Here is a 25,159-nt window from a genome sequence, read left to right on the forward strand (position 1 = left end):
TGGCTGTAGAGATGGTTCTGGAGACACACTGCAGGAAGACAGACTTGTGAAAGACACAGGAGACAGCTCTATCTAGCTTGTAGGCCTGGAGTAAGATAAAGGCTACAGGGTCTAGTGTGACTATGGCTGACATGGAACTTTTGATCATCCTGCCTCTGTCTCCTAGGTGATGGGATCACAGGTAGGAGCCAGGACTGTTGGCATGAAAAAAAAATGACTGTTTTAATGTGATCGGGACTTGATAAATGAGAGTTGAGTTGTTCTTACACCATGTTCATGTGCTCATTGTGTTCATCTGTCATCCATCTTCTCTGAGGAGTCTTTACTCCCGTTTCTTCTCACAAGCATCTGGTAGGGAATTTTGTGCTGAAATGAATTCATTTGTCTTGGTTTCATTTCTAGTGTGATGATAAAGGCCATGACCAAAAGCAACTAGGAGTGGGAAGGTGTAGGAGGAGCTAAGGTGGGAGGAGTAAGAAGAGAAAGAGGATGAGTAAGGAGAGGAAGAAAGGAAGAGGAGGAGCTAGTAAGACGGGAGAGAGAGTGGGGGGAGTGGAGAACATGGAGACAGATGTTCATGTCTCTGGCAGTCAAAGGTAGTTGGTACATCTAGGTTGGGTATTGGATTACACCTCTGATTGTATAGGCATCTTGTTATTGAGCATTACTAAATATATAAAGCCTTTGATTAATATTTAAGCATTAGAGTCTCATTTTTCTACTGGCCCGTGTGGATGGCCAAATGGTCTGGGCAATGCCCAGCCTTGCGGAGACAGCGTGGAAGATTGGAAGAGCCATCTCCCACACTGGTGTCTCATAGGTGGCAGGGCTGGTGTTTCTGGCTGGTCGTTTCTAGCTGCAGCACACATGTGGCCTCTGGCCACAGAACATGGCAGCTGAGCTAGGCAGAGCCGCTGCAGCTTAGGTAGTCGGCTTGACTAGCGGCTGTTTTAAATAATTATTTCAACAGGAAGGGTTTGTTTGACTTACATATCCCAGTTGATCATAGAACACCATGGAGGGAGGAACTCAAAGCAGGAACCTGAAGGTAAGTGCTGGAGTAGAGACCATGGAGGAATGTTGCTTACTGACTTGCTCTCCATGGCTTGCTCAGCCTGCTTTCTTATAGCACCCAGAACCACCTGCCTGGTGGACACCACCCACAGTGAGCTGGGCCCTCCTATGTTAAAAAAAAAAAAAAAGTTAATTAAAAACGCCTCCACAGGAGCGGCCTGTGTGTGTTCGCTGCTCTAGTGTAGGGGAATTCCAGAGCGGGAAGACTGGAGTGGGTGGGTACGTGGGGGAGCACCATCATAGAGGCAAGGAGAAGGGAGAAGGGATGGGGGTTTCGGAAGGGGAGAACTGGAAAGGGGAAAACAATTGAAATGTAAATAAATAAAATATCAAAAAACAAAACAAAAACAAAACCAAAAAAACCTCCACAGACCTGTGCCCAGGAGTGGATCCTGTGCTCCAGCTCTCCTCACCCAACCTACACCCAGAGGCAGTTTGACCCCGAGGAGTTTTGACACACCCAGAATCACAGAAAATGCAAGGACAAAAAGTGGAGCAGAGGCTGAAGGAAAGGCCATCCAGAGGTTGCCCCACCTAGAGATCCATCCCATATGAAGACACCAAACCCTGACACTATTGCTGACAACAAGAAGTGCTTGCTGACAAAAGCCTGATATGGTTGTCTTCTGAGAAGTTCTACTGGCACTTGACTAATACAGCCAACCATTGGACTGAGCCTGGGGACCCCAATGGAAGAGATAGGGGAAGGACTGAATGAGCTAAAGGGGATTGCAACTCCATAGGAAGACAATAATATCAACTAACTGGACCACCCATAGCTCCCAGGGACTAAACCACCAACCAAAGAGTACACATGGAGGGATCCATGGCTCCAGCTGCATATGTAGCAGAGGGTGGCCTTATCTGGCATCACTGGGAGGGGAGGCCCTTGGTCCTGAGGAGGCTTGATGCTCCAGCGTAGGGAAATGCTAGACCGGTGAAGTGGGAGTAGGTGAGTGGGTGGAGGAGCACCCTCTTAGAGGCAAAGGGGAGGAGGGATGGGATGAGGGGGTTGTGGAGGGAAAACTGGGAACGGGGATATCATTTAAAATGCAAACAAATAAAATGATTAATAAAAAAAAAAATGCCTCCACAGTCTTGTCTACAGATCAATCTGGTGGAGCATTTTGTCAGTTGAGGTTCCCACTTCTTAGAAGACTCTAGCTTGTGTGAAGTTAACATAGAAACTAATCAGCACAGAATTCAAAGGCGATACGAGGAGGGCTCTTCTAAATGGATATCACTAATCACGGGGGGTGGGTATCAAGGAGAAGATTTGAAGGTGAATTTATGGTCAGAGAAGTTTGAGCCTAATCAAACGGCTTAGACCACTGAAGACAAGTCTGTTCCACCTCTCTCATTTACTGTCCAGAAGAGAACGCCCAGAAGATAGTACAAAAGTCAAAAATAATTTTAGGTACTAATTTCCTATGTGATACTTTTTAAACAGAAAGGGGGAGCCAGGGACAGGAGGCACAGCCGAGACGAGCTGTGGCAGCGTGTTCTGTTCTGCATCTCACTGAGCACCTACTATGTGCTATGTTCAGTTAGGTGCCATGTACACATAACCTCTTCAGTGACCTGAAAGTAGCTATTAAATGTCCCCATTTTATAGATAAGGAAACTGTCTACACGCTTTCCATTACATCACAATGACTCAAGCAAGAGAATGAGGCAGGGCATTAAAAAGTTAACCAGAAGCCAAGACCTGGGCACTTGGGTCTGGACAACTCCAGATGAAAATACCTAAAGAGATACAGGGAAACATAAATGGAGGATCTCCCTGAGTGAGTAGGACTTATTCTTCTATAGCCAAGTGCTTGTGGGAGACGTTACATATAAAACAATACCTTCCATAGTGCTCTAGAGGCTCTGTAGTCTGTTTGGCACATCTCTGCCTAAGATGAGGTGCTACAAGCAACTGACATTTTCTTGGACACTAATTGCATTGAATCAACCAGTTGCATATATATCCTCTCCCACTCTCAAGCCACAGATCATGATGCTTGTCTGCAAACCTGCCATTTCAGAAGTAGAGATGGGAAGATCAGACATTAAAGGTCATATTTTGACCCATAGTGAGTTTGAGGCCAGTCTGAGCTATATGAAACTTTGTCTCTAAAAACCAAACACACGCACACGCACGCACACGCGCGCGCGCGCGCACACACACACACACACACACACACACACTCACAGAGGAAGTGGGGACTGGGCCCTCTCTAGCTCAGACTATTTACCAACAGGAATTGATATCTCTTCTCATTCAGAGTGACACACTTGTGGACCCGTGTTATTGAGTCCTTCTGGACATCTTCTGAGATTACTTTTTTTGTGGTTCCCCATGATCACCAAGTAGCTCCCAAATTTGGTGTGGTGTTCTTCCTCCTGGAAGTTTCTCCTGTCAGAGAAATTTTTTGCTTGTTATGCAGCAGGGAAGCTGCCCCTGCCTCCCCAGAAGATGCTCATATCTCTGTTGGGCTCTTAAATCTACCCTGCTCACTAACACTCATGATAGGATCCATTATGAGGTCTCCCGTCACGGTGGCATCTGATCTGTGCCCTCCCACACTTCTGGTGGCAGCTTATTCCAGCTTACTGTTGCTACCCTCCTAAAGAACCTGGCCCACTTGGCCCTGGGTCTGTGCTGGAAGAGAATCTGGGTATTAGCAAACTATGCCACTTTGAGATGCACACAGTGACCTCAACCTTTCCTTCCTCGATGGGCTTCTTTTCCTTCTGAAATTCTGGGAATTTGAAAGGAGGCCACTGATACCCAGAATCTTGGGTTCTGGGCCTGGGAAAACAACCGTAATTGGATCTAGTCATTAGTACTCGGAAAAGCTTGAGACCAACACAACTTCTAGTACACCAACCCTTATTTGCCCTGGAACAGCTATGCAGCTACGTCATGCAGTGTGGGGTCTTTGCCACATTTATTTGTAGTAGCTAATTCTAGATTCAGCACTAACAGGGGAAACCTCACTGTCACTCTGCAGCTGGAGTTTGTTGCAGAGAGCATCCAGAAATCTTCCATCAGGATGGTGGTTGATCCTGGCTGCTGACTGGCATGGGGACCAGAATCTGACCAAGAAAATAATCCATTTTATGGCTTCCCCTGTTAGTGCTGAATCTAGAATTAGAGTCAGTCCTTTTGGTTACAGACTGTTTTATTAGAGGGATGTTTTAGAAATGAGAATAATCTCCTGGGGATACTATTTAGCTTTAACAGCTTAGCATGGGTTAGGATATTTTGGATTGTGCTGGCACAGAGTCATAAAAGGACCTTTCCTACTGTTAGACCCCCACTGAAAAAAAAAATAGCTCTTGTAGTTCAAGCCAGGCTTTCAGACTAGAATGTCTTCTGCCACTTTCAGACTCGGACTAGAAGCATACAACAGTTCTGGATCTCTAGCTTGGTATGCATTTGGTTGCAATGTTGTGTTTTGCTTTTGTTTTTCAGTTCTGGAAATCCTACCTAGTGCCTCATGCATGCTAAATAAGTGCCTCCACCTCCCCCACCCCCTGCATTGAGGCACACTCTTAGACACACTAACCTACATCTGTAGTGTCTGATTCCCAGTATCCATTATCATACAGCTAAGTCCTTGTTATAAACCCCCAGGACCCTTTCCAATCTGCCTTCCAGCCCTTTCCTGTCTCTTCTTTTCCCATCTCTGTACTCACACCTATACCACACTTTATGTTTTCCAAAGAGCCTTGACTAATACAGGTGTGGTAATATGTCAGTCACCATTATATTTAGAAACACATATCTCAGTGTGCTGGCTAGTCTTGTGTCAACTTGACCCACAAACCAGAGGTATCTAGAAGAAGAGAACGTTGAGAAAATGCCTTCATAAGATGAGGCTGTAGAGCATTTTCTCAATTACTTATTGATGGAAGGGATGGTGGTACTCGGCCCATTGTGGGTGGTGACATCCCTGGGCTGGTGGTCCTGGGTTCTATACGAAAGCAGGCTAAGTTAACCAAAGGAAGCAGGCCTGGAAGCAGCACCCTTCCATGGCTTCTGCATCAGCTCCTGCCTCCAGGTTCCAGCCCTGCTTGAGTTCCTGTCCTGACTTTTTCCAACAAAAGACTATGATCTGGAAGTGCATGCCAAATAAACCCTTTCCTCCCCAACTTGCTTTCTGGACATGGTGTTTCATTGCAGCAATAGAAACCCTAATGAAAACCTTGAGATATTAACAAATAAAACAATGTCTGACGCTTGCTTTCAAATAATACTGGGGTGAAGAATGGGAAGAGATTTAGATAAAATCAAACTGTTTATCTATGGATTACTGCAACTGCTGAGAGATGGAAACAAGGTTTCCTTATGCTGTTCTCTCTAGTTTTGAATATGATTCAATATTCTTTAATAAAACAATATAAGATAGAAGAAAAGAATTGTCTCTGGCGAATAACAAAAGTAGAGGTAACTGAGAAGTTTACTTTTATTAGTAACAATGTCTATAGAATCATTTGACTAGTATATGTAGGTAAAAAAAATCTTTAAAATTTTTAACTGAAGAAGAGCTACAGTGAACCTAGTGCTTCAAGATAAATTTAGATTCATTGGAAACATCAATGATTCCTTCTATTTGGCTGAGTCAAAGGCCATAGCTCACATTTGCAACATGTGGTAATGCATAAATGGCCCATATCAGAGCATGCAAAAAAGACCTGAAGTGACAAAATCAAATCAGAAGTTGTATGGAGGATGCAAATTATTCATAAAGAAGAAATCAAAACAAGGAAAAGGAGTGGGGATTCTCCAAGCCAATCGTAATCAAGGAGCTACAAAGATGGACCGAGATGCCATCCATACAGATCAGGTTGACTAAAACTATCAAGTCTGGCCACGAGGAGACAGGAAAACTAAAATGCACCTAGTGGGACTACTAGTTTAGAGCTAAAAAATTGGGATATGGCCTATCTCTTTTAAAACGCATCCATAGCTGGCTGCTGTGGCACACACCTTTAATCCCAGCACTCTGGAGTCAGAGGCAGATGGATCTCTGATTTTGAGCCCAGTCTGGTCTACAGAGTGAGTTCTAAGATAACCAGCACTACACACACACACACACACATACACACACACACACACACACACACACAAACCTGTCTTGAAAAACAAAACAAAACAAAACACAACAAAAGGTGATTGACTGGAAGCAAGAAGGCATGCTGGGTGCAAGAAGATACTACAATATGAAAATCTGAATATTTATGGTCTCTGGGGAAGGGTCTAATATTTTCCCCTATCGGACAGCTCTAGAGTGAATTTGCATAGAGACAGGAGTGACCCAGCACAGAGAATGAAAATAATTGGCTCACAGACAACAGCATTCTGGAAAAAGTGGAAGCCCAGGGAGCAAAGCACAAAAGATGAAGAATTTGTAACAGCAGGTAGAACAGTCTAGAAAAGATGCTAGTCGGTTATGTATGTGCGTGCTTTGTCAAGGGGTTCGAATCAGCTTTGATTTAAAAAGCAAGCTAAAGGGACCTGTGTCACAGACCCTGCCCTCCCTGAGAGGCTTGGTCGTACTATTGCAGCTCCTGATGAATTCTAACCTACCTAGGGAGTCTTAACAATGTGAAATCCCGGAAGATAAAGTGAATTTCCCAACCAACACCATGTGGAGCCTGCTCCATCGAACTGTAGACTTTCTCAGGGCCAGGTGGTATTTACTTGTTTGTGATCGGCTGCCGCCTTTCAGACAGCTCCCATTCAGATAGCTCCCATCACATCAGTGTTGTTGAAGCTAATGTAATCATCTTAGTTTATCTTAGCTTCTGTTGTGGCACAGAACGCCTGCACACTGGTCTGTTCTGGTTCTGTACTGCTGGTGACTGACTAGCTCTGTAACCTTCTAAGTAATTGACATAATTTCTACAGAGTGGTTAACGACACCCCTAGCTCATGAAATGTATCCCCAGAGAGGCTAGAAGTTCAGATTTAGCCTGGAGATGCAAACTCTATTTGGAATTTCTCCTGCCATGTGCTCTAATCACACCAGACTCCCGAGTCTAGCTCCTTCCATCATCTCCCGAATCCCCATCCCCCATCCTCCAAGTCACAAACAAAGTCCTCACATTTCTTCTGCCTCCGAAGCTCCAAGTGCCTATCCTAATAAAAAATGGCTGTCACATTTAGTTCTCCGAAGTCTGTTTCTTTAGGGCGTGCTTCTCAGCCATTTGAGATCTTTCACACATGCCTAGGACTCCCGGCAGCAGCGCTGTGTTTGGGAAATATTCTCTCTCTCTCTCTCTCTCTCTCTCTCTCTCTCTCTCTCTCTCTCTCTCTCTCTCTCTCTCTCTCTCTCTCTCTCTCTCTCTCTCTCCTGTCTGAAGAAAATCGAGGGACCAGGATGGCAGTGTAAGTGAGGAGTTTGGTGCTCAGCGGATCCTGGCAGCTGGTAAGGGCTAGCTTCTCGCTGTTTCCCGATGCTCTCCTCAGTCCCAACACAGCTCCTCAGCGCCTCCCTTCAGAACCCCCTGTCTGAAGAGTGCCACTGAGTCTCACTCCACCCTCCTTTGCAGGAGCCAACCGACAAGCGGCAGCCTCTGGACTAGGAATTCACGAGCATAAAACGCTCTGAGCTGCCGCATCTCCTGGTTGTGCTCACCCTCCGGTGAGAGCAGCAAGAGCACGCAGCTTAGCTGCGGTTTCCAGTTCCTGCTGGCAACGCCCATGGTCCTGGACCGCACCTTCAAGACGACTTAGGGACGTCTTCTCTCTCCACTTTCAAAAGAAAGTTTGGACAAAGTGATTTTGGGGTGGATGGCAGCTGCTCCCTCTGCTTCCTCTGTGTCACCTCTCAGAAGCCCCCACCTCCAATCCCCTCCAACCTTCCCATGCTGACACCAAGCTCCCAGACCCTCCTTTTCTTTCTCTGATTCCCGAGCCTCTGTGTGGTCAGGGATGTTGGTTCTGTTCCCTTCTTCTTTCGTTCTCTCTATCTCTGTCTGCTGAGCTACCACACCTTTTTTTTAAGCCTTCAGCCCATCGTCACCCCTCATCTCCCTCCTCTCCATCCGACACCTCTAAACCTTTCTCACTCACTCACTCATCTATCCAACTCCTAACTTTCACCCACACCGTCCCTCCATCCACCTTCCCTTCCTTCTCTCCCTCAAATCTTAACCATGGATTTTGAGCCTTCTTGGACTGCCACCCCCTACCCTGGGGGCACCCTGCTTGTCCCCAATGCCACCACACCCTGGCTGGGTAGGGATGAAGAGCTAGCCAAAGTGGAGATTGGTATCCTAGCTACTGTCCTGGTTCTGGCCACAGGAGGCAACCTGGCTGTGCTACTGACCCTGGGCCGCCAGGGCCACAAGCGCTCCCGCATGCATCTGTTCGTGCTGCACTTGGCCCTGACCGACCTGGGCGTGGCGCTTTTTCAGGTACTGCCTCAGCTGCTCTGGGACATCACCTACCGCTTCCAGGGCTCTGACCTCCTCTGCCGGGCTGTCAAATATCTACAGGTGCTCAGCATGTTTGCTTCCACTTACATGCTGCTGGCCATGACGCTGGACCGGTATCTGGCTGTCTGTCATCCTCTTCGGAGCCTCCAGCAGCCCAGTCTCTCCACCTACCCTCTCATTGCTGCTCCCTGGCTGCTGGCTGCCATCCTCAGCCTCCCTCAAGTTTTCATTTTTTCATTGCGAGAGGTGATCCAGGGCTCAGGGGTGCTGGACTGCTGGGCAGATTTCTACTTTTCTTGGGGCCCGCGGGCCTACATCACCTGGACCACCATGGCCATCTTTGTGCTGCCCGTGGTGGTGCTCACAGCTTGCTATAGCCTCATCTGCCAGGAGATCTGCAAGAATCTGAAAGTCAAGACCCAGGCTGGCAGGGAGAAAAGAAGGGGCTGGCGGACTTGGGACAAGTCCTCATCTTCTGCCGCTGCAGCCGCCACTAGGGGGCTGCCGTCCCGGGTCAGCAGCATCAGTACCATCTCCAGGGCAAAGATCCGAACAGTGAAGATGACCTTTGTCATTGTGCTGGCCTACATTGCTTGCTGGGCACCCTTCTTCAGTGTCCAGATGTGGTCTGTGTGGGACGAGAATGCCCCCAATGAAGGTGAGTATGTGGGGTGCGGGGTGAGGTGGTGGGGACAGACAATAGGGTCAGGATAAGGATCACAGTGCCTCCCAGAGCCAGGCAGGACACAAATGAACAGAATAACTAAGAGAGTCGGTGCTTGCTTGTCTTAGAGCATCGTCTGCTGTTGTAACAAATACCCACTTAACACTTGAAGCACAGAAGTTTATCTCTCACTTTCCTAGAAGATGGGAAGTCTGGGAAGGTTCTCTTTGAAAGTGGGGACTCTCTGAAGATTTCCAGGGTGGTGAAGGGCACCCCTGAAAGTGACCAAATTGGTTTTTATAGTATGCATACTTTTTCTTGCTAACTCATAAACTTATTAATTCTTAAGCTCCTAAAGTCTAATCAGTTTCCAAAGGTCTTACCTAAAAGTACCATTGGCATAGGACTTTGAGGGTTAATTCTAATTCTAATACAAGAATTCTGGGAACAGACATTCAGACCACCGTCTTGCCCAACTGAGGCTCTGTCGAGTGACTGTCAGTTATGTGGATTTTCTTGATTTAGAATTAATTTATTTATTAGGTATATTATATGATATTTCTGTCTGCCCAGCCAGAAGGGGGCGCCAGATCTCCTGAGCCACCATGTGGTGGTTGGGAATTGAATTCATGATCACTGGAAGGACAGCCTTAACCTCTGAGCCATCTCTCCAGCAAAAAAAAAAAAAAAAAAAAAAAAAAAAAAATTCTTGATTTTAAAATTTTGATTATTTACCTAACAATTTTAAAATAACCATGTGCTGCTAGTGAAAGACAACGCTTGTTCTGGAATAATGCAGAGATTAGAACGGCTCCTGTGGGAAAGAGGGCTTGGTGCATTTGCTTAGACAATTTCTAGCATGCTATGTGAACCTGAGGATCATAGACTAACAGATCTGAAAGGGGTTTCAAATAATCTGGTCCAGGGTGGCAATATTGGGTATGGGGACTGTCTTCTCTCTGAGTGCCCTTCCCTTCTGTGTCTGGACATAGCTCCATGTCTCTTTCTCAACAACTACTTCTAATTAGTTAGGGCTGGCATACGACAGCCCTTAGACCTCAAATTCAACTCCATCATTCTGTCACTGAGGACAGGGAGGCACATAGGGATCTATGACTAGCCCAACGCCTCTCATCCATGGGGTGACAGAGTAAGGAGCAGAGAGCCCAATCTTTCAGATTTTCCCAGTCTTTCCCTTTCTTTTCTTTCTAGCTATTTTATTTTATGAGTACAGATATTTTGCCTGAATGTCTGTGGACAATGTGTGTACTCGGTTCACAAAAAGACAGAAAAGGGCATTGGCTCATCTGGAACTGGGATTATAGATGGTCATGAGTCTCTGTGTGGGTAGTGGGAATAGAACCCAGGTCCTCTGCAAGAGTAGGCTCTTTCTTTCAACCCATGCCTTGCTACAACCCTGGTTCTTAATGTGGATCTACAAGGAGAGAGGCTTTCCCCTTATCTGAAAAACAAAATGAGATTCTTCCCCCCCCAAAAAAATAGCTCTAGATGGTATCAGAGGATGGAGTAGTCAGCAGCCTCTTGAGCTTCAGATGCTGCAGGCGACTCAAGCTGACCTTGTAACTACTGTGAAGCCCAGACTGATGTCCAACTTTTGATCCTCTTGCCTCTACCTTCCAACTGTTGGGAATACAGTTATGTAACACCCCACTTGGCTCTGTCTTTTTGACATTAGTCTGAACATGAAGGCGTTTGCAAGTTTTTCTGTAAGCAACGAGCATATTAAATCCAACTTACTATTAAGCATACGAGCCAAGGCTAGACTAGTAGGAAGGGCTTCTTGGCACCAAGCATGTGCATCTGCATGGTGTTATGGAGTGGCTTTCTCTACAGTGCCTTTGAGTAACTTGGAGCTCAGAGTGGCCTTAAAGCTGCTGGCCCAAGATGCCATTGCTAGTCGGTGATAGAGCCAGTACTTTTCTCCCAACAATTGCAGCCTGGCCAATGATGCTAAGGATGAGGTAGCTTTTGCCCTTTATTGAAGGATGTGTGGGAAAATGAATTCTATTTTCTCCGTTATTGGTGTGGTTTAGCCCTGCCTGCCTGAAGCATCCATCTTTATTATTAGAGTGTCCCCAAGACATTGCCTACGTAGACATTGATTTCCCGTGTCCGAGGGCCTCTCTGACCTAGCAGTGCAGAGACAAAACACTGTCCTACAGTGTGCTCTCAGAAAAATAAAGGCAACTTGACAAAATAAAAGCTTTAGAATTATTTGTTCTGTACACCCCATTCTCCCATGGGTTTTGGTCAAACCTTTCTCCTTGCCCTTGTTAGCTGAATTAGTGTTCCTGGACTGGGTGTGGTAAATATTCCTACAAGGGCTGAGAAGCAGAGCTTCCATGGAATCTGATGCTTCCTCATGGCACACCCTCAGTCCTTACACTGTGCCTGGCTCACAGGGATTGAACCAAAACATGCTTCCTAAGGCATGGAATTTGTCCACTGAAGAAGCTTTGGCTTCTTCCCCTATGACTTGTACCTTTTATTAAATGTTCCCACCCCGTGTCCTTTTTTTTTGTCCCAGAGGTGGCCTTATGCAGAGCATACCCAAGGGAGTCATTCAGGGTTGTCTTGAAGCTCTTGCATGTACTACTACTACTGCTGGACCTTTGATGTTAGTGGCGGTAGCTCTGGTGGGGTCCAGCATCTCTCCTTTAGAGACAGAAGGCAAGGAGTGGCAATCCTTGTTGACTGTGCTAAAAGAACTGGAAGGTCAGCTTGTGAGTTTCTTACTAGGTCTGCCATTGTTTTAAAAAATCCTTCTTCTGTGAAGAAGCTAGCATACCAGCTGCAGCATTGCACAGATGTGTGCAGCAGGAGGCCAGGGCCATACTAGCAGCTTTCCTGTGCTGTGAGAAGTGTTTCCATTAAACTCTAGGAAGAAAACTGTATCTGAAAGGGATCTTATTGGACTTTTTCACCTGGACATTCTGTCTGCCTAAGATGAATCTTTTTTTTTTTTTTTTTTTTTTTTTTTTTTTTGGTTGTTTGTGTTTCTCCCATGAGAACACATTCCTAGCTACAATCTGAGAACAAGATTGGAACCCAAGCTGATGCCCTGTGCAGACAACCTGCCTGCCCCTGTCATACTTGGGGATGGTGGCAGACTTGCTGAGCAGCCATGCTTCATTCATTACCCTCCCAGGTCCCTAGCACAGGAACCTGCACAAGTCTGTGATCACATGTTCAGTGACCAAATGACAGAGAGACTGAGACTAGAGAGAAGAAGGAGGAGGCAGTCCATAGGGCCCCAAGAAGCCATTATAACACAAGTGAGGGAAAGTAGAGGGCCCTGAACTTGGTTATTTTCCCTGGGTAAGGTATAGACCGTGTCCCATCTTAAGTCTATATCTATTAGGGCCAAGGTCCTTCAACCGTGTGTTGGGACCCCATATAGAGTCACATAGGTGGATTTGGGGATTGAAAAAAAACTCTTGGTGAGAGCAAAGCATTTTTGAATGTGCAGTGATGGATGATTTATTCAAAAGCGAATGCGTAATGAGTCTGAGGTGTTTCTGGCAATGCTCACCTGTGTTGCGCCCTGCAGGTCCACTGCAGCCTTGGTTCTGAATGTACAGCATGCACACTCTTGTACTGTGTGTGCTGCTGTGCCCGGTAAGCCAAAGAATGCTGTGTGAAGCACCTCAGCTCAGATCCAAACGTGTTACAAACGGCAATGTTTTTACCGCATGTACACCTGTTAGCTCTTGTTAGAAATAGAACGTTTTAAAGTGAAAACAAAGCCCAGCCACCCTTTCACAGGGGTCGCCTAAGACCACCAGAGAACACAGGTATTTACATTACGATTCATAACAGTAGCAAGATTACAGTTATGAAGTGGCAACAAAAATAATTTTATGGTTGAGGGTCACCACAACATGAGGGACTGTATTAAAGGGTCGCAGCATCAGGAAGGCTGAGACAACTGAATGAGGCGAAGGCGTGCGTGAGAAGGCAGATAAAGATGGCTGAAGTTATCCAGCTGAGAGCTGACTGTCTTTGGAGTGATACGTTTCACCTCACCATTTCTGAGGGTCAGGAATTCACACGCCATTGTGTTGGGTCCTATGGCTCAGAGTGTCTCACAGGTAAGCAGTCATGTTATTATCAGCCAGGACTACAATCATCTGGAGGCTCATCTTGGGGGGGGGGGGGAATCTGCTTTCAAGTGCACTTGTGTATGAGTTGGCAGGCGGGCCTCTGTGCATAGGCTGGGCACATGCGCTGATTCCTTGCCATGAAGGCCTCTCCACTGGCCTCCTTGCAGCATGACAGTTGGCTTCTCCCATAGTGAAGGAATTTTACAAGTTTCATGCCAAGGTCTACTGACCTATTGCTTTGGGCCTGAGGCAAAGGAGAATATGGCGAGCAGAGCATATGGCAAGAATGCTCTGTAGAAAGTAGAAAAATCCGAAATCACTCTTACTACATTTCTAACGTCGATGCTCAGCACACACGGAGTTAGCTTCTCTCTGGATTGCACTGGGTTGGAATGGGTTGGAATTTTTGAGCTTTAAAATTTTTGTTTGAGTTACTGACTTGAGTTTCATATTAAAAAAAATAACCAGGAGAGGAAGTTCAGTGGGTAAAGTATTTGCATAAAAACATGAGGACTTGAACTTGAATTGCCAGCATCCATGGAAAAAGCCTGGGTGGGGTGGTGGGATCCATGCTGGGACAGGAAGATAATGGATGATTGCTGTCTGGCCAAGTCTAGCCAATTAGTGGGCTCCAGGTTCAGTGAGATGTCCTGTGTCAAAAAAGTAGTAATGTGGGGGTGACAGAGGAAGACGCTTGACATGAACCTCTGACCTCCATACATACAAGCATGTATGTATACACATGTGCACATGCATATACACTACACAAATGCATACAAACACTAGGAGAAAATGTCATTGAATGAAGTTTGATCTCGGATTGGGATCAAATTTCCAATAATATCTGAAATGTCTTTATAGACTCTTCTGTCATTTTATATTACATAGTCATAGAAAGTGACATTCCCAGCATTGACTATTATACATTCAAAATACTAGTCAACTCTAAGAAACATTGAAAATGCTCTGTGTCTTATAATATCAAATATTTGGCTAAGATATGCCCACAAACAAGCACATCCATATCATTATCATGAAAACTTGTTTTAGTCTTTAATAAATATGTACCAAAAAAAAAAAACCATTTCAAAATAAATGTCTTGAACTACAGAGATCTGTAGCTAAATCTTATGACAGAGAAACCCAGAAAATCTGGACTGTAATTTCAGTGACAGATATTTTAAAGAGTAAAAATGTGAGGGAATAAGGCCCTCCATCCCACCCTCACCCCCCAATTCCATAGCAGCAACAGAGAGAAAAAAGATACTTGGAAGATCCCCTCTTCTTGGTAGCCATAAATTGACATTTTAAAGAGACCCCTGCTGTTTCAGTGGCTTGGTGACCTGAGACCCTCTGTGAACTTTGTTCTTAAGAAACTCAGAGCGGAAACTAACTAACTAACTAACTAACTAAATAAATAAATAAATAAATGAAAATCAGAGTGGGCACTGTGGGTTTCTATGCTGGCCCTGACCAGCAGAATACCGCCAGACAGTGGTGAAACTGAATCAGAGCCACACAGTGTTCAGTGATGTGGAAACTGAGCCAAAGCTACAGTCTGTGGGGGACTTAAATGTGGGCTCCAAGCAGAGCTTCAAGCATCTTGAACTGCACCGTGGTTCAGGACTAGTGTTTGTAACTGGACTCCTGAAAGACTTCCCTAGAAATGACAGAATCTGAGATACGACCAGCGAAGGGCCACATATGGAGTGGACAAGAGTCTGTAACCTGATCATCCAATGATCTCCAAAGGTGAGAACAGCATGCACAACAGGAAACTGGACTCAGAAGTATCCCTGAAGAATACTGCAGCATCCATGACCCGACACAACCTGTAAGGCAGAAACAGGCTTCTGGGCAAGAATGGGCAAGGGAAAGAATGCCAGGAACGAGCAAATGGACCAGACTGTATTTGTACTCTGTGCCCCGATCCAGCTTTCTCCCCTTCACTTCTGTTTTCCCTTAGTTGACACCCAATGCTGGGTTATTAGGCCAGCAGCACCCAGTTCTGTCTTATTCTCTGCTCCCTCCCTCCTCTTTTCCTATTTCCCTTTCTTTAAGCTCACTGACTGGCCTGGGTATGGCTTCTGCGTCTCAGCCTTCTGAGCTGGGGTGGTTCTAAATTATCCACATTTCCTCTCCTTTCTCTGCCTATTCTACCTTTAATCAAAACTACCTCTCACCACCCACGCACTCACGAGTGTCTCTTCTACTCTTCCTCCAATTTACATTTCCCTCCTCTACTCTTTCTTCACCAACCAATGCTGTGTCTGATGAAGTGATTACTATACATATAGTATATGATTACTATGTTTTATTTCCTATACTCACCTGACTAATAAATTCATGCTTATAGTACTATCAGCTCATCTTTGTTGTCTAACATGCTTGGTGCTTAGGAAGTAACTGTGTTTTAGTTGACTACTATTATATTACCATAGTGGGCTTACTCTTTCATGGTGACTGTTTTTGCAGCTACTATTCCGCTCTCAGGGTAGATCAATCGTGGTGCCCTGAACACCAGTCTAATAAAGAAGAATGACACCTCAACCCTATCATAATGTAGCGTAGTGTCTCTTGAACACTGTAAATATTTTTATTGAAATAATAAGAGTGATTTTTAAACAATCTAACCAGTGACCTAACAACCCCAAATGCACAAGTCCTAACCCAAAACCATAAGGAAAATGAAAAGCCAAAGAAAAACAACTCCTTCAAAAGTTTCTAGTCCAACAGTAATGACCTCCAACGAGACTGAAGTAGACAAAAATCCCATACAAAGGATTTAAGGGAATGATTATAAGTATGTTCAATGAAATCATAGAGGACAGAAATAAAACCCTCATGAGTTCCAAGAGGATATGAAGAGCTGAAATAAAAACAAGATGTGAGAGAGACCAAAATGTTGAGGGAAAGCAAACTGAATATCGGAAATTTAAAATTAGTAAGTCAATAGAAAGATCCACGGAAGACTTCACCAAAAGGATCGATCAGTGCTTGAAGACAGAATAGAGAAACCGAGTCAGTCCATGAAAAATGTAAATTAATAGGAAGGCACACACAAAACGTTTGAGATCTAAGGGTCACCCTGAGAAGACATGACCCACAAATCATGGAGATAGGAGAAAGAGAGAAATCTCATGCTAAAGGCATAGAAAACATTTCCAATAAAACCATACCTGCAAAAATCATCTATCATAGGGAAATACATCCAGGTAAGGGATTTAAAATACCAAATGGATACCACCAGAAAAGAACTTGCTCTCATCCTATTATAGTTAAGGAACATTGGAAGCAACAAGAGAGAAACACCAAGTCACACAGAAAGACAAGCCCATCAGAGGAACAACTGATTCCTCAGCAGGCTTTAAAAGCAAGGGGGCTTAGAGGGATATGTATCTGCTCAGCCTTCAGTCCACCATAACTGAAACAGAAAGGAAACTCTCCAGGATGAAAACAGACTACAGGAACCCAGGACCACCAGGCTCTACATTAGACACTGGAAGAAATTCTTCACAGCAAAGAGAAAAACACACATATCCATGAGGCCCCCTGGGAAAGAAGGAAATTAACTTCTTTATGATTTGTTACCAGTAAATGTTCCATTTGTCCACCTATATAGACACCCTAAGAAACGTTCATTTTCTTGGGTGAAGATGGGTCATGTGGAGAGAAAGTTTAGAAGGCCTGCTTTAAACTTGAGGCTGGACTGGGTTACACAGTGAGACCAGATCAAAGGAAGAGGAGGGAGCGAACCCTCACATTCATGGTCAGATTTTTTTTTCTTTTATTTGGACCAGTGTTACACAGGAGCATTTACTTGAACCTGAACTTGAAGCAAACTATTCCTAAAGCTAAAAATCAACCAGAACTAGGGTAGTGGACCTAGACTTGGGAATTACAGGTAAAGTCTGGGATATGCCTATCTGATTATAGAACCCCAAGTAAATCTCTTTCCCCTTCTGGGAAGTGTCTTCATCTGCTCAGCGGTGATTTAGCCTCTCACCCGCACCCCTGCTGACCCCTCTTGAGCTGTGATTCTAATGCCTTTCGTGCTTCTGTCTTGGCAGATTCTACCAATGTGGCTTTCACCATCTCGATGCTTTTGGGCAACCTCAGCAGCTGCTGTAACCCCTGGATCTATATGGGCTTCAACAGCCACCTGTTGCCACGTTCCCTGAGCCACCGTGCCTGCTGCAGGGGTTCCAAGCCCCGAGTACACAGGCAGCTCTCCAACAGCAGCCTTGCTAGCCGCCGCACAACACTGCTGACCCACACCTGTGGTCCATCTACTCTCCGTCTCAGCCTTAACCTCAGTCTCCATGCAAAGCCCAGGCCTGCAGGCTCACTGAAGGATTTAGAACAGACGGATGGAGAAGCCACTATGGAGACGAGCATCTTTTAGGGAAGGCTCCCCGGACTCTGGCTCTGTGTATCTCAGGCACTGGGAATATGGACTAGATAGCTCAGGGATGGTAGGAAGTGGAGTTTAGTTTGAGGCAGGGTGAAGAGGCCAGAATGGCTGCCACTACTGAAGGCAGTGCTTAGTGTGGGTATGGGGCATTCTCTCTTAATTTTAGATAGCTGGAAATCAGGAAACTCAACTCGCCTGTTCCCACCACATTCACAGAGCACCTGTAGACATACCCAACTGGTAGATATAGTGTCCTAGATCTGGAACAGCCTAGCACTGTTGCTAACAGCGTTGCTAGCAGTATTGACAGCACTGTCAACGCAGAGGCTCATCTTATTGCCTGGCTACTGTCACAATTCTAACCTGACTGGTGCATCACAGTGGAACAAGGAGAGGTGAGGATAGATTATTAGAAAAGAAGATGGGTATGTGGGACTTTCAGCCAAGGCCATAGGGCTAGCATGTTCCTCCCTATCTCCTCCGGGGACCCAGACTTCCTTCCTCTGGGGCAGTGTAGGACAGACTTCCTTTTTGAAAAAAAGATGACATGGTAATGGTTCTAGAAGTCCTTGAAGTTCTAGGGAAAGTTAGAATCAAGGTTTTAAATCTTTGCTCTGTCCTGGGAAGCCATCTCCACTTTTGGGGTCTCAGCCTCACCTGCAGTGAGATAGTTTCTTGAAGGTCTTTCTCGGCTCTAGCTTTCTATGGCTTTGCAAGACTGGAACCAGGTACTAGTCCCCAAACAACAAAGGTGTTCTAACCAACAGGCTCTTAGAATTGTTCCATTTCCATAACAATTCCATATACACCTGGCCTCAGCTCTGGTAGGTCTGGTCACTGTCATGTGGATCACGCTGACCTCAGTTCTGTATTGTTGAGTCCTCTTCCAAGGTAGGAAGAGATATTGAGGAAAGGTGAAAGCTAGGCCTTACCCCTTCTTCCTAATATCTCCAGGGGAACTAAAATCTTAGGAGAACTTCTCCACCTCAGTTCTGGTTCTGAGGGACAGCCAGAACTATACAAAAAGCACCGGCTAGCAGCAGGTTAGGAGGGCTGGGTCCTGACTCTGCCCCAGCTGTGACCACAGTCAGTAAAATGCTGCGCCTGGCTGTCTCAGGTAGTAGAGTCAAAGTGGGCATACACGTGGTTTGCAATCACTGCAGATCTACAAGCTTTTGAGCAAAATTCTCGGAAACAGGCTCGCTCTGCCCATTCTTAGGGACGCTTTAAAAAGTGGCTGTGGCTTTGCAGAAATAATTCCCATGTGCCTAGTATTTTTGTCACCTTGACACAGAGTATAGTCATCTTTTGGAGGGAACATCGGTAGAGGAATCACTTCCAGCAGACTGGTCTGTGGGCGGTTTTTAAATTGGTGATTGATGTGGGAGGGCCCGGCCCACTGTGGGCAGTGGCCATAGATTGTACAAAAAAGAAGGCTGACATGAAAACATACATACAAGTGACACCATTCAGACCGAGCGGTTTGTATTTAGGAATGCACATGTACATAAATGTATGGAACAACAGCTCATGAGAGAAGGCAATGGCTTTGAAGAGGAGAAGGTAAGGTATAGAGGAGAGCTTACAGGGGGGAAAGGGAAAGGGGAAATAAATGGTGTAATGGCACTATAACTTCAAAAAATAAAAGAAATTACTTAAAAATTTACAAAGAAGGGAAGAAGAAAGGAAGGAAGGGAAGAGAGAGAGAAAGAAAGGAAGGAAGGAAGGAAAGAAGGAAGGAAGGGAGGGAGGGAGAGAGGGAGGGAGGGAGGGAGGGAGGGAGGGAGGGAGGAAGCAGGCAGGTTGATCAAGCTATGGAGAGCAAGCCAGTAAGCAGCGCTCCTTCATGGCCTCTGCTTCAGTTCCTGCCTCCAGGTTCCTGACTTGAGTTCCTGCTCCGACTTCCTCAGTGATGGAGTGTGACCTGGGAATTATAAGATGAAATAAATACTTTCCTCCTCAAGTTGATGTTGTTGTTGTCATGGTGTTTATCAGAGCAACAGAAAACAAACTAGGGCACTTCTTTAAAAGCCAGTCTGCCATAGGAAGCCTACTTAGGGTTCCTTAAAAGAAAAGAACCCGAGTTGTATATGCTATGACTGAGCAGAACATAGCTCTTGAGTACTAGAGAACTGGAGAGCAGCAAACAGACACGGGTGGGCGGGGCGGCCAGTGCTAAAGGTGCAAGGCAGGAGGCGGCTGGTCACCTCCTCTTTCTCTGTCCTATGACTTCTGTTGCCAAGGCAATCCCATGCATCTAACCACCTCTCCTCTGCCTTGGATGGGGTACAAGCAGGTGGGATCTGTGGGAAGGGAACCAAAAGCATTTCTGAGCCCCAACCCCAGGATAAACAGAATCATGCCGCTCTGTGTTGGAGTGTATTGTAAGTTCATTACTCCACCATCTTAAAATCTACACAGGAAGTCTGAGCCTGAGTCTACAGGCTCAGGTCCGCAGGAGACAAAGGTTAGAGGCTTGTAAATGCAAGAACTACCTCCCGTGCTACAGGGCAAATTCAAGACCAGATTGGATATTTTAGCAAGACCCTGTCTTAAAAAAAAAAAAAAAGAAAGAAAAAAAAAATAAACAGAAAAGAGCTGGAGGCACAGCTCAGTGTCAGAGCAATCCCTTATCAAGCGAACCAAATCCTAGGTTTAAGCCCCTGACTCTAGTAGTGCAAAAGTAAACAAAACCCAAATGGGTGTAGTGGTAGAAACTAAATGTTTCTGGAAAACATTCAGTGCTTTCTTTCCATGGAAGGAACAGTTGGGGCCCAGATCCGTACACAAGTAAATTCTCCTTGTGTAAGTCACAAGAGAAAGTACAGGAGAAGGCGGACGGGGATTACTGAAGACAGAGAGTAGGAGCCAGGATTGAGAGTTCAAGGCCAAACTAGCTTACCTATATAGTGAAAACCTAGCTTATAAAAAATGAAACCAGAAACACCCAGGAAGGAATAAAACACCAGGTCCAGGCAGGTCAGTGTGGATATCAGTGTGTGGGAGACTGAGCAGGGAATTGTGGGGATTCCTTGGGATAGATTTTTAAGTTATTAAAACCAGCTAATTTTCCAGGTGGCTGTCTTGTATTTTGTATGTAAATATGTCTTTGGTCTATCAGGTGGCTATTAATGATGCCCAGGCTGCCACAGTTCCCTTCTAGATGCAGAACTTCAAGGTCCTGGTTGAAATTAACCAATGACTCTTTAATATCTAGGGTCATTCCGGCCATATTTACTTCTTATGAGCAATGATAATCGGCTTCACAATATGAAATTAAAGCATGATTTTTTTAAGCAAGCAGCTCACTGGCAAAGTAGTGAAAGTAGCCCTGCAGTGGTGGCCCAACCCTTTAATCCCAAAACTTGGGAGGCAGAAGTAAGCAGATCTCTGTGAGTTCGAGGCCATCTTGGTCTACAGAGCAAGTTCCAGAACACCCGGGCTACATAGAGAAACCCTGTCTCAGAAAAAAAAAAAAAGAAAAAAGAAAAAGAAAAAAGAAAAAGAGGTAGTGAAGGTATCTCGTCTGCAACCACAAGATGGCAGTGTGGAGCTGGAGGAGCAGGTCCTGTGTGTGTCCCCTCCCCACCCCGACACCCAAACTGGGCAGGGCTGGGCTGAGTGCCTGGTCTTACTGTAACTTGCTATATACACTGTGTTCGATTGATATCCCTGGGAGGTCTGTTCTTTTCTGAAGGGAACCGGAGAAGTAGATCGGAGGGAGAACGGGTGTGTGTGTTTGGGGAACTGGGAGGAGTAGAGGGAGGGGAAACTGCGGTCCGGATGTAATGCCCGAGAGAAGAGTATATATATGAAAAAAAATTAAAAGAATCTGGTTGAAACCGGGCAATGGTGAAATGAGCGCCTAATCCTGTACTCGGGATGCAGAGGCAGACGGATCTCTGAGTTTGAGACCAGTCTGGTCTACAGCCAGGGCTACACAGAGAAACCCTGTCCTAAACCACCATAAAAAAGCAAATAAATAATAATGAATAAATCAGATTAAAGCTCCAGTATATTGACACCTACCCACTACCCCACCCCTGCCTTGGATATCCTGAGGCAACTATAAATCCCAGCTGGGTGGGGGAACTGGGAAAGCCAGCGTTAAGAGTGCTGGTTCCTCATTGACTTCTACCTTAGGTCGCGGAGATGCATCTGACAAGAACAACTGTCTAAGAGGCTTCTGCCGCTGTGGGAAGATTAAGCGTGGGGATGCCCTGGAAAAACTGGAGACATATGCAGGACTGTTTGAGGGAGGGCAGGGTGGGGGATCTTGTTGAGCTTGGAAATCCACCTTCATCGGAGGAGCAGAACTCCAGTAAACACCGCTCACCCTGGGTCCCGCTCACTGATGGCATGGCTGTGGGATTCTGCTGTAGCTCTGAGGTGGCTTCTGCATGCTTGCTCCTTCAGAACAAGAATGCAGAGGTGGCCTTGTTTGCTGTGGCCTGTCTTTCCAGGCACACATTCATCTACTGGCTGCTAAAGCATATCAATTTTTCTGCATGTTATTATAACCAGACTGGGAACATTTTTTTATCCAGTGCTTCCCCCAATGGAGGAGCCCAAAGGGAACAGCATGATCGTTCCCCAAGGGAATGACATACCTAGAGCCTCCAAGGGTGATTATTTCTGCAGCCAATCCTCTAAATTCATGGGACTATCACAAACAAAAGCTCTTTGATTGCTGGTGGAGTGGTGTCTGGCCACTGAAGGTTACAGTCATTCTCTATGGTCTACAGACTCACTTTCCTTGGTTTCAGTTACAGTCAACTAGAGCTGAGAACACTAACAAAAATATGTGCACCATGCTCAACGTTGTGATGAAATCTCGTCCCATCCCACTCCCTCCTGCCTCGGACATGAATCATCTCACTGTCCAGCAAAGCCCTGGCACAGGTGCTACCCAGCCACCAGTCAATTAGCTACACTGATGATAGGACTGATTGTGACAGGCGATGTGCACCAAAGAAGAGATATCGACTTTATTAGTCTTGCTTTATTTTATCATTGCTATCATTTATCATTGGCACCTTTAGCCTGTGCAGCCGTCTTGCCTGTCCTATTTTGTCTTTTTATTATTTTTGTGGGGGTGTGAGTACATTGTTATGGTCTAACCTCCACCAGCATAGCTGCAGCCATGCTGTCCCATGCCTGCCAGCTACTTCATATTGTAGCTGTAACAGGCCTGCCAGTCACTGACACAGAGAAGTGGCTTGGCTCAAGGACACGCTGGTCACATCCCGTTTTGTTCTGTGTGTTCTGAACGTTGTGTCTGAGGTTTGCTAACCAGGAAATTCCACAAAGCTTTACGTAGGACCCATCAAATCAAAGGTCAATATGAACTGTTATGTCTAAAATATCTTGAGTCAGAGCTGACCACCGGGTAGCCCTTTCTGCACCAACGTATGAGCTCGCTATGGTTTTTGCGGCTGACATTGAAGAATGCTACTAATAAGTCAAACATTATGATTATAATACTCAAGATCTGTTATCTCAGTGTCCTGAAATTCCCCTGTTCACCACCCATGTACCACCCCCTCTTACCTTATCCAAGATCAGTCAGCTTAAAGGTGAGCTGATAATACTCTGCCTAGTAAGCCTACTGCTCCCCTCCTTGCCCTTTAAGCTTTTCAACCTGTTTTTTTTTCCCCCTATAAAAAGTCTACACTGGGAGGAGACCAGTACTGCAATGAGTCTACCACAGTCCTTTTTGCAATCCTGGATGTCCAGTATTATGGTGTGTGTTCAATAAACTATTCTTGCTTAACTGAGATCAGTGTTTGTTTGGTTTGAGTGGCGATTCCTGAACCCCAATATGTATGTGTATACATGTTCATATGTGTGTGGTCTTATGGGTATGTTATGTGTGTGCACATGTGCATGTGGAGGCTAGAGGCTAATACCAGGTGTTTTTTCTTGATTGCCCTCCACTTAGATTTTTGTGTATGTCTATGTGAGTTCATGCCTATGTGAGTGTATGTCTATGTGGCATGTGCACAAACGTAGGTGCACATATATGTACACCAGAGGTTGAAGTTGGGTGTCTTTCAGTCACTCTCCGCCTTACTCTTTGGGACTGGGTCTCTCATTGATCCTGGAGTCGGCTAGGATGATTGGCCAGTGTCTGTCAGGGATCTCCCTGAGCATCCCACTCAGCCCAAACCCGAGGGCTGCAGACACCTACCTGGCCAGCTCTTACATGCCGACCTCAGCTGGGCATCTCTACTCAGGTCCTTATATTTGTGTAGCAGGCATGTTACTAATTGAGCCATTTCCAACAACTTCTTCATCTATTATTATTATTATTATTATTATTATTATTATTATTATTATTATTATTGACACGGGACTTCTTTCTGAACCTGGAGCTCATTGATTGGCTAGACTTTGGCCAGTAAGTCCCAGGATCCTTCCCAGGGTTCTGGGGTCACAAGTGTTCACCCCCATGCTGCACCTTCATTGTAGGTTCTTATCAACTGAGCCAACTCCCCAACCCCATTTTCCATTTTTTCAAAATACTGGTAAACGTGGGGTCTAGCCCAGTACTTCACACCTGTTAGACCAGCACCCAGCTGCTGAGCTATAGTTCCAACTCAAGTGTAAAGAATTTTAAAAATTAATTAACTTACTTAATTTCCCTAATGTAGTTTCCCTCCCTCCTCTCCTTTCAGTCCTCCATCCCCCCACAATCCACTCCTCCTCCCTTTCTCTTCAGAAACAGGAAGGGCTCCCATGGGTGCCAACCAGCCTTGGCACATCAACTTGCAGTAATGATAGGCACGTCTTCTCCTGTTGGGAACAGACAAGGGAGACCAGTTAGGGAAAAGGATCCCAAAGGCAGACAACAGAGTCAGAGACAGCCCCTGCTCCCGCTGTAAGGAGTCCCACATGAAGACCCAGTTGCACAACTGTTACCTATGTGCAGAGGGCCTAGGTCAGTCCCATGCAGGCTCCCAGGTTGGCCGTTCAGTCTCTGGGAGCCCCTATGGACCCAGGTTATCAACCTTAAAAAATTTTAAGTCCTTAGATGTTTTAGGGCAGTTGGCCTTCCCAGTAGTTATAACATTTATTTATGTATTATTCATTTTTTAACGTTAACACAAGGGTCTTGCTGTTTGCCTATGATAGACTCCCACTCATCTCACCTCAGCCTCTGAAGTAACACATGGCTTGCACTGATAAAAAATTTTAAGACAGTGATTCTGAACCTTCCTGATGCTGCCACCCTCTAATACAGTTCCTCATGGTGGGGTGACTCTCAACCATAAAATTATTTTTTGTTGCTACTTCATAACTGTAATTTTGCTACTATCATGAATCGTAATGAAATATCTGATATGCAGGACATCTGATATGTGACCCCTATAATAGGGTCATTTGACAACTCCTAGAGGGTCACAACCCATGGGTTGAGAACCACTGTCTTAAGCCACTAATAGACAA

At 45.5% G+C, this 25,159-nt stretch overlaps 1 protein-coding gene across 1 annotated transcript; it reads left to right on the plus strand.

The window, feature by feature from the left end:
• Positions 1-8,073: 8,073 nt before the first annotated feature.
• On the plus strand, positions 8,074-18,472 carry Avpr1b (arginine vasopressin receptor 1B). The gene is made up of 2 exons (XM_034513627.2): positions 8,074-9,166; positions 17,367-18,472. Exons 1-2 carry the CDS (start codon positions 8,227-8,229, stop codon positions 17,699-17,701), a joined length of 1,275 nt encoding a protein of 424 aa, XP_034369518.1. The 5' UTR covers positions 8,074-8,226; the 3' UTR covers positions 17,702-18,472.
• Positions 18,473-25,159: the final 6,687 nt, after the last annotated feature.

This window comes from Arvicanthis niloticus, chromosome 10, assembly GCF_011762505.2.
Source record: "Arvicanthis niloticus isolate mArvNil1 chromosome 10, mArvNil1.pat.X, whole genome shotgun sequence".
Classification (NCBI taxonomy): Eukaryota; Metazoa; Chordata; class Mammalia; order Rodentia; family Muridae; genus Arvicanthis; species Arvicanthis niloticus.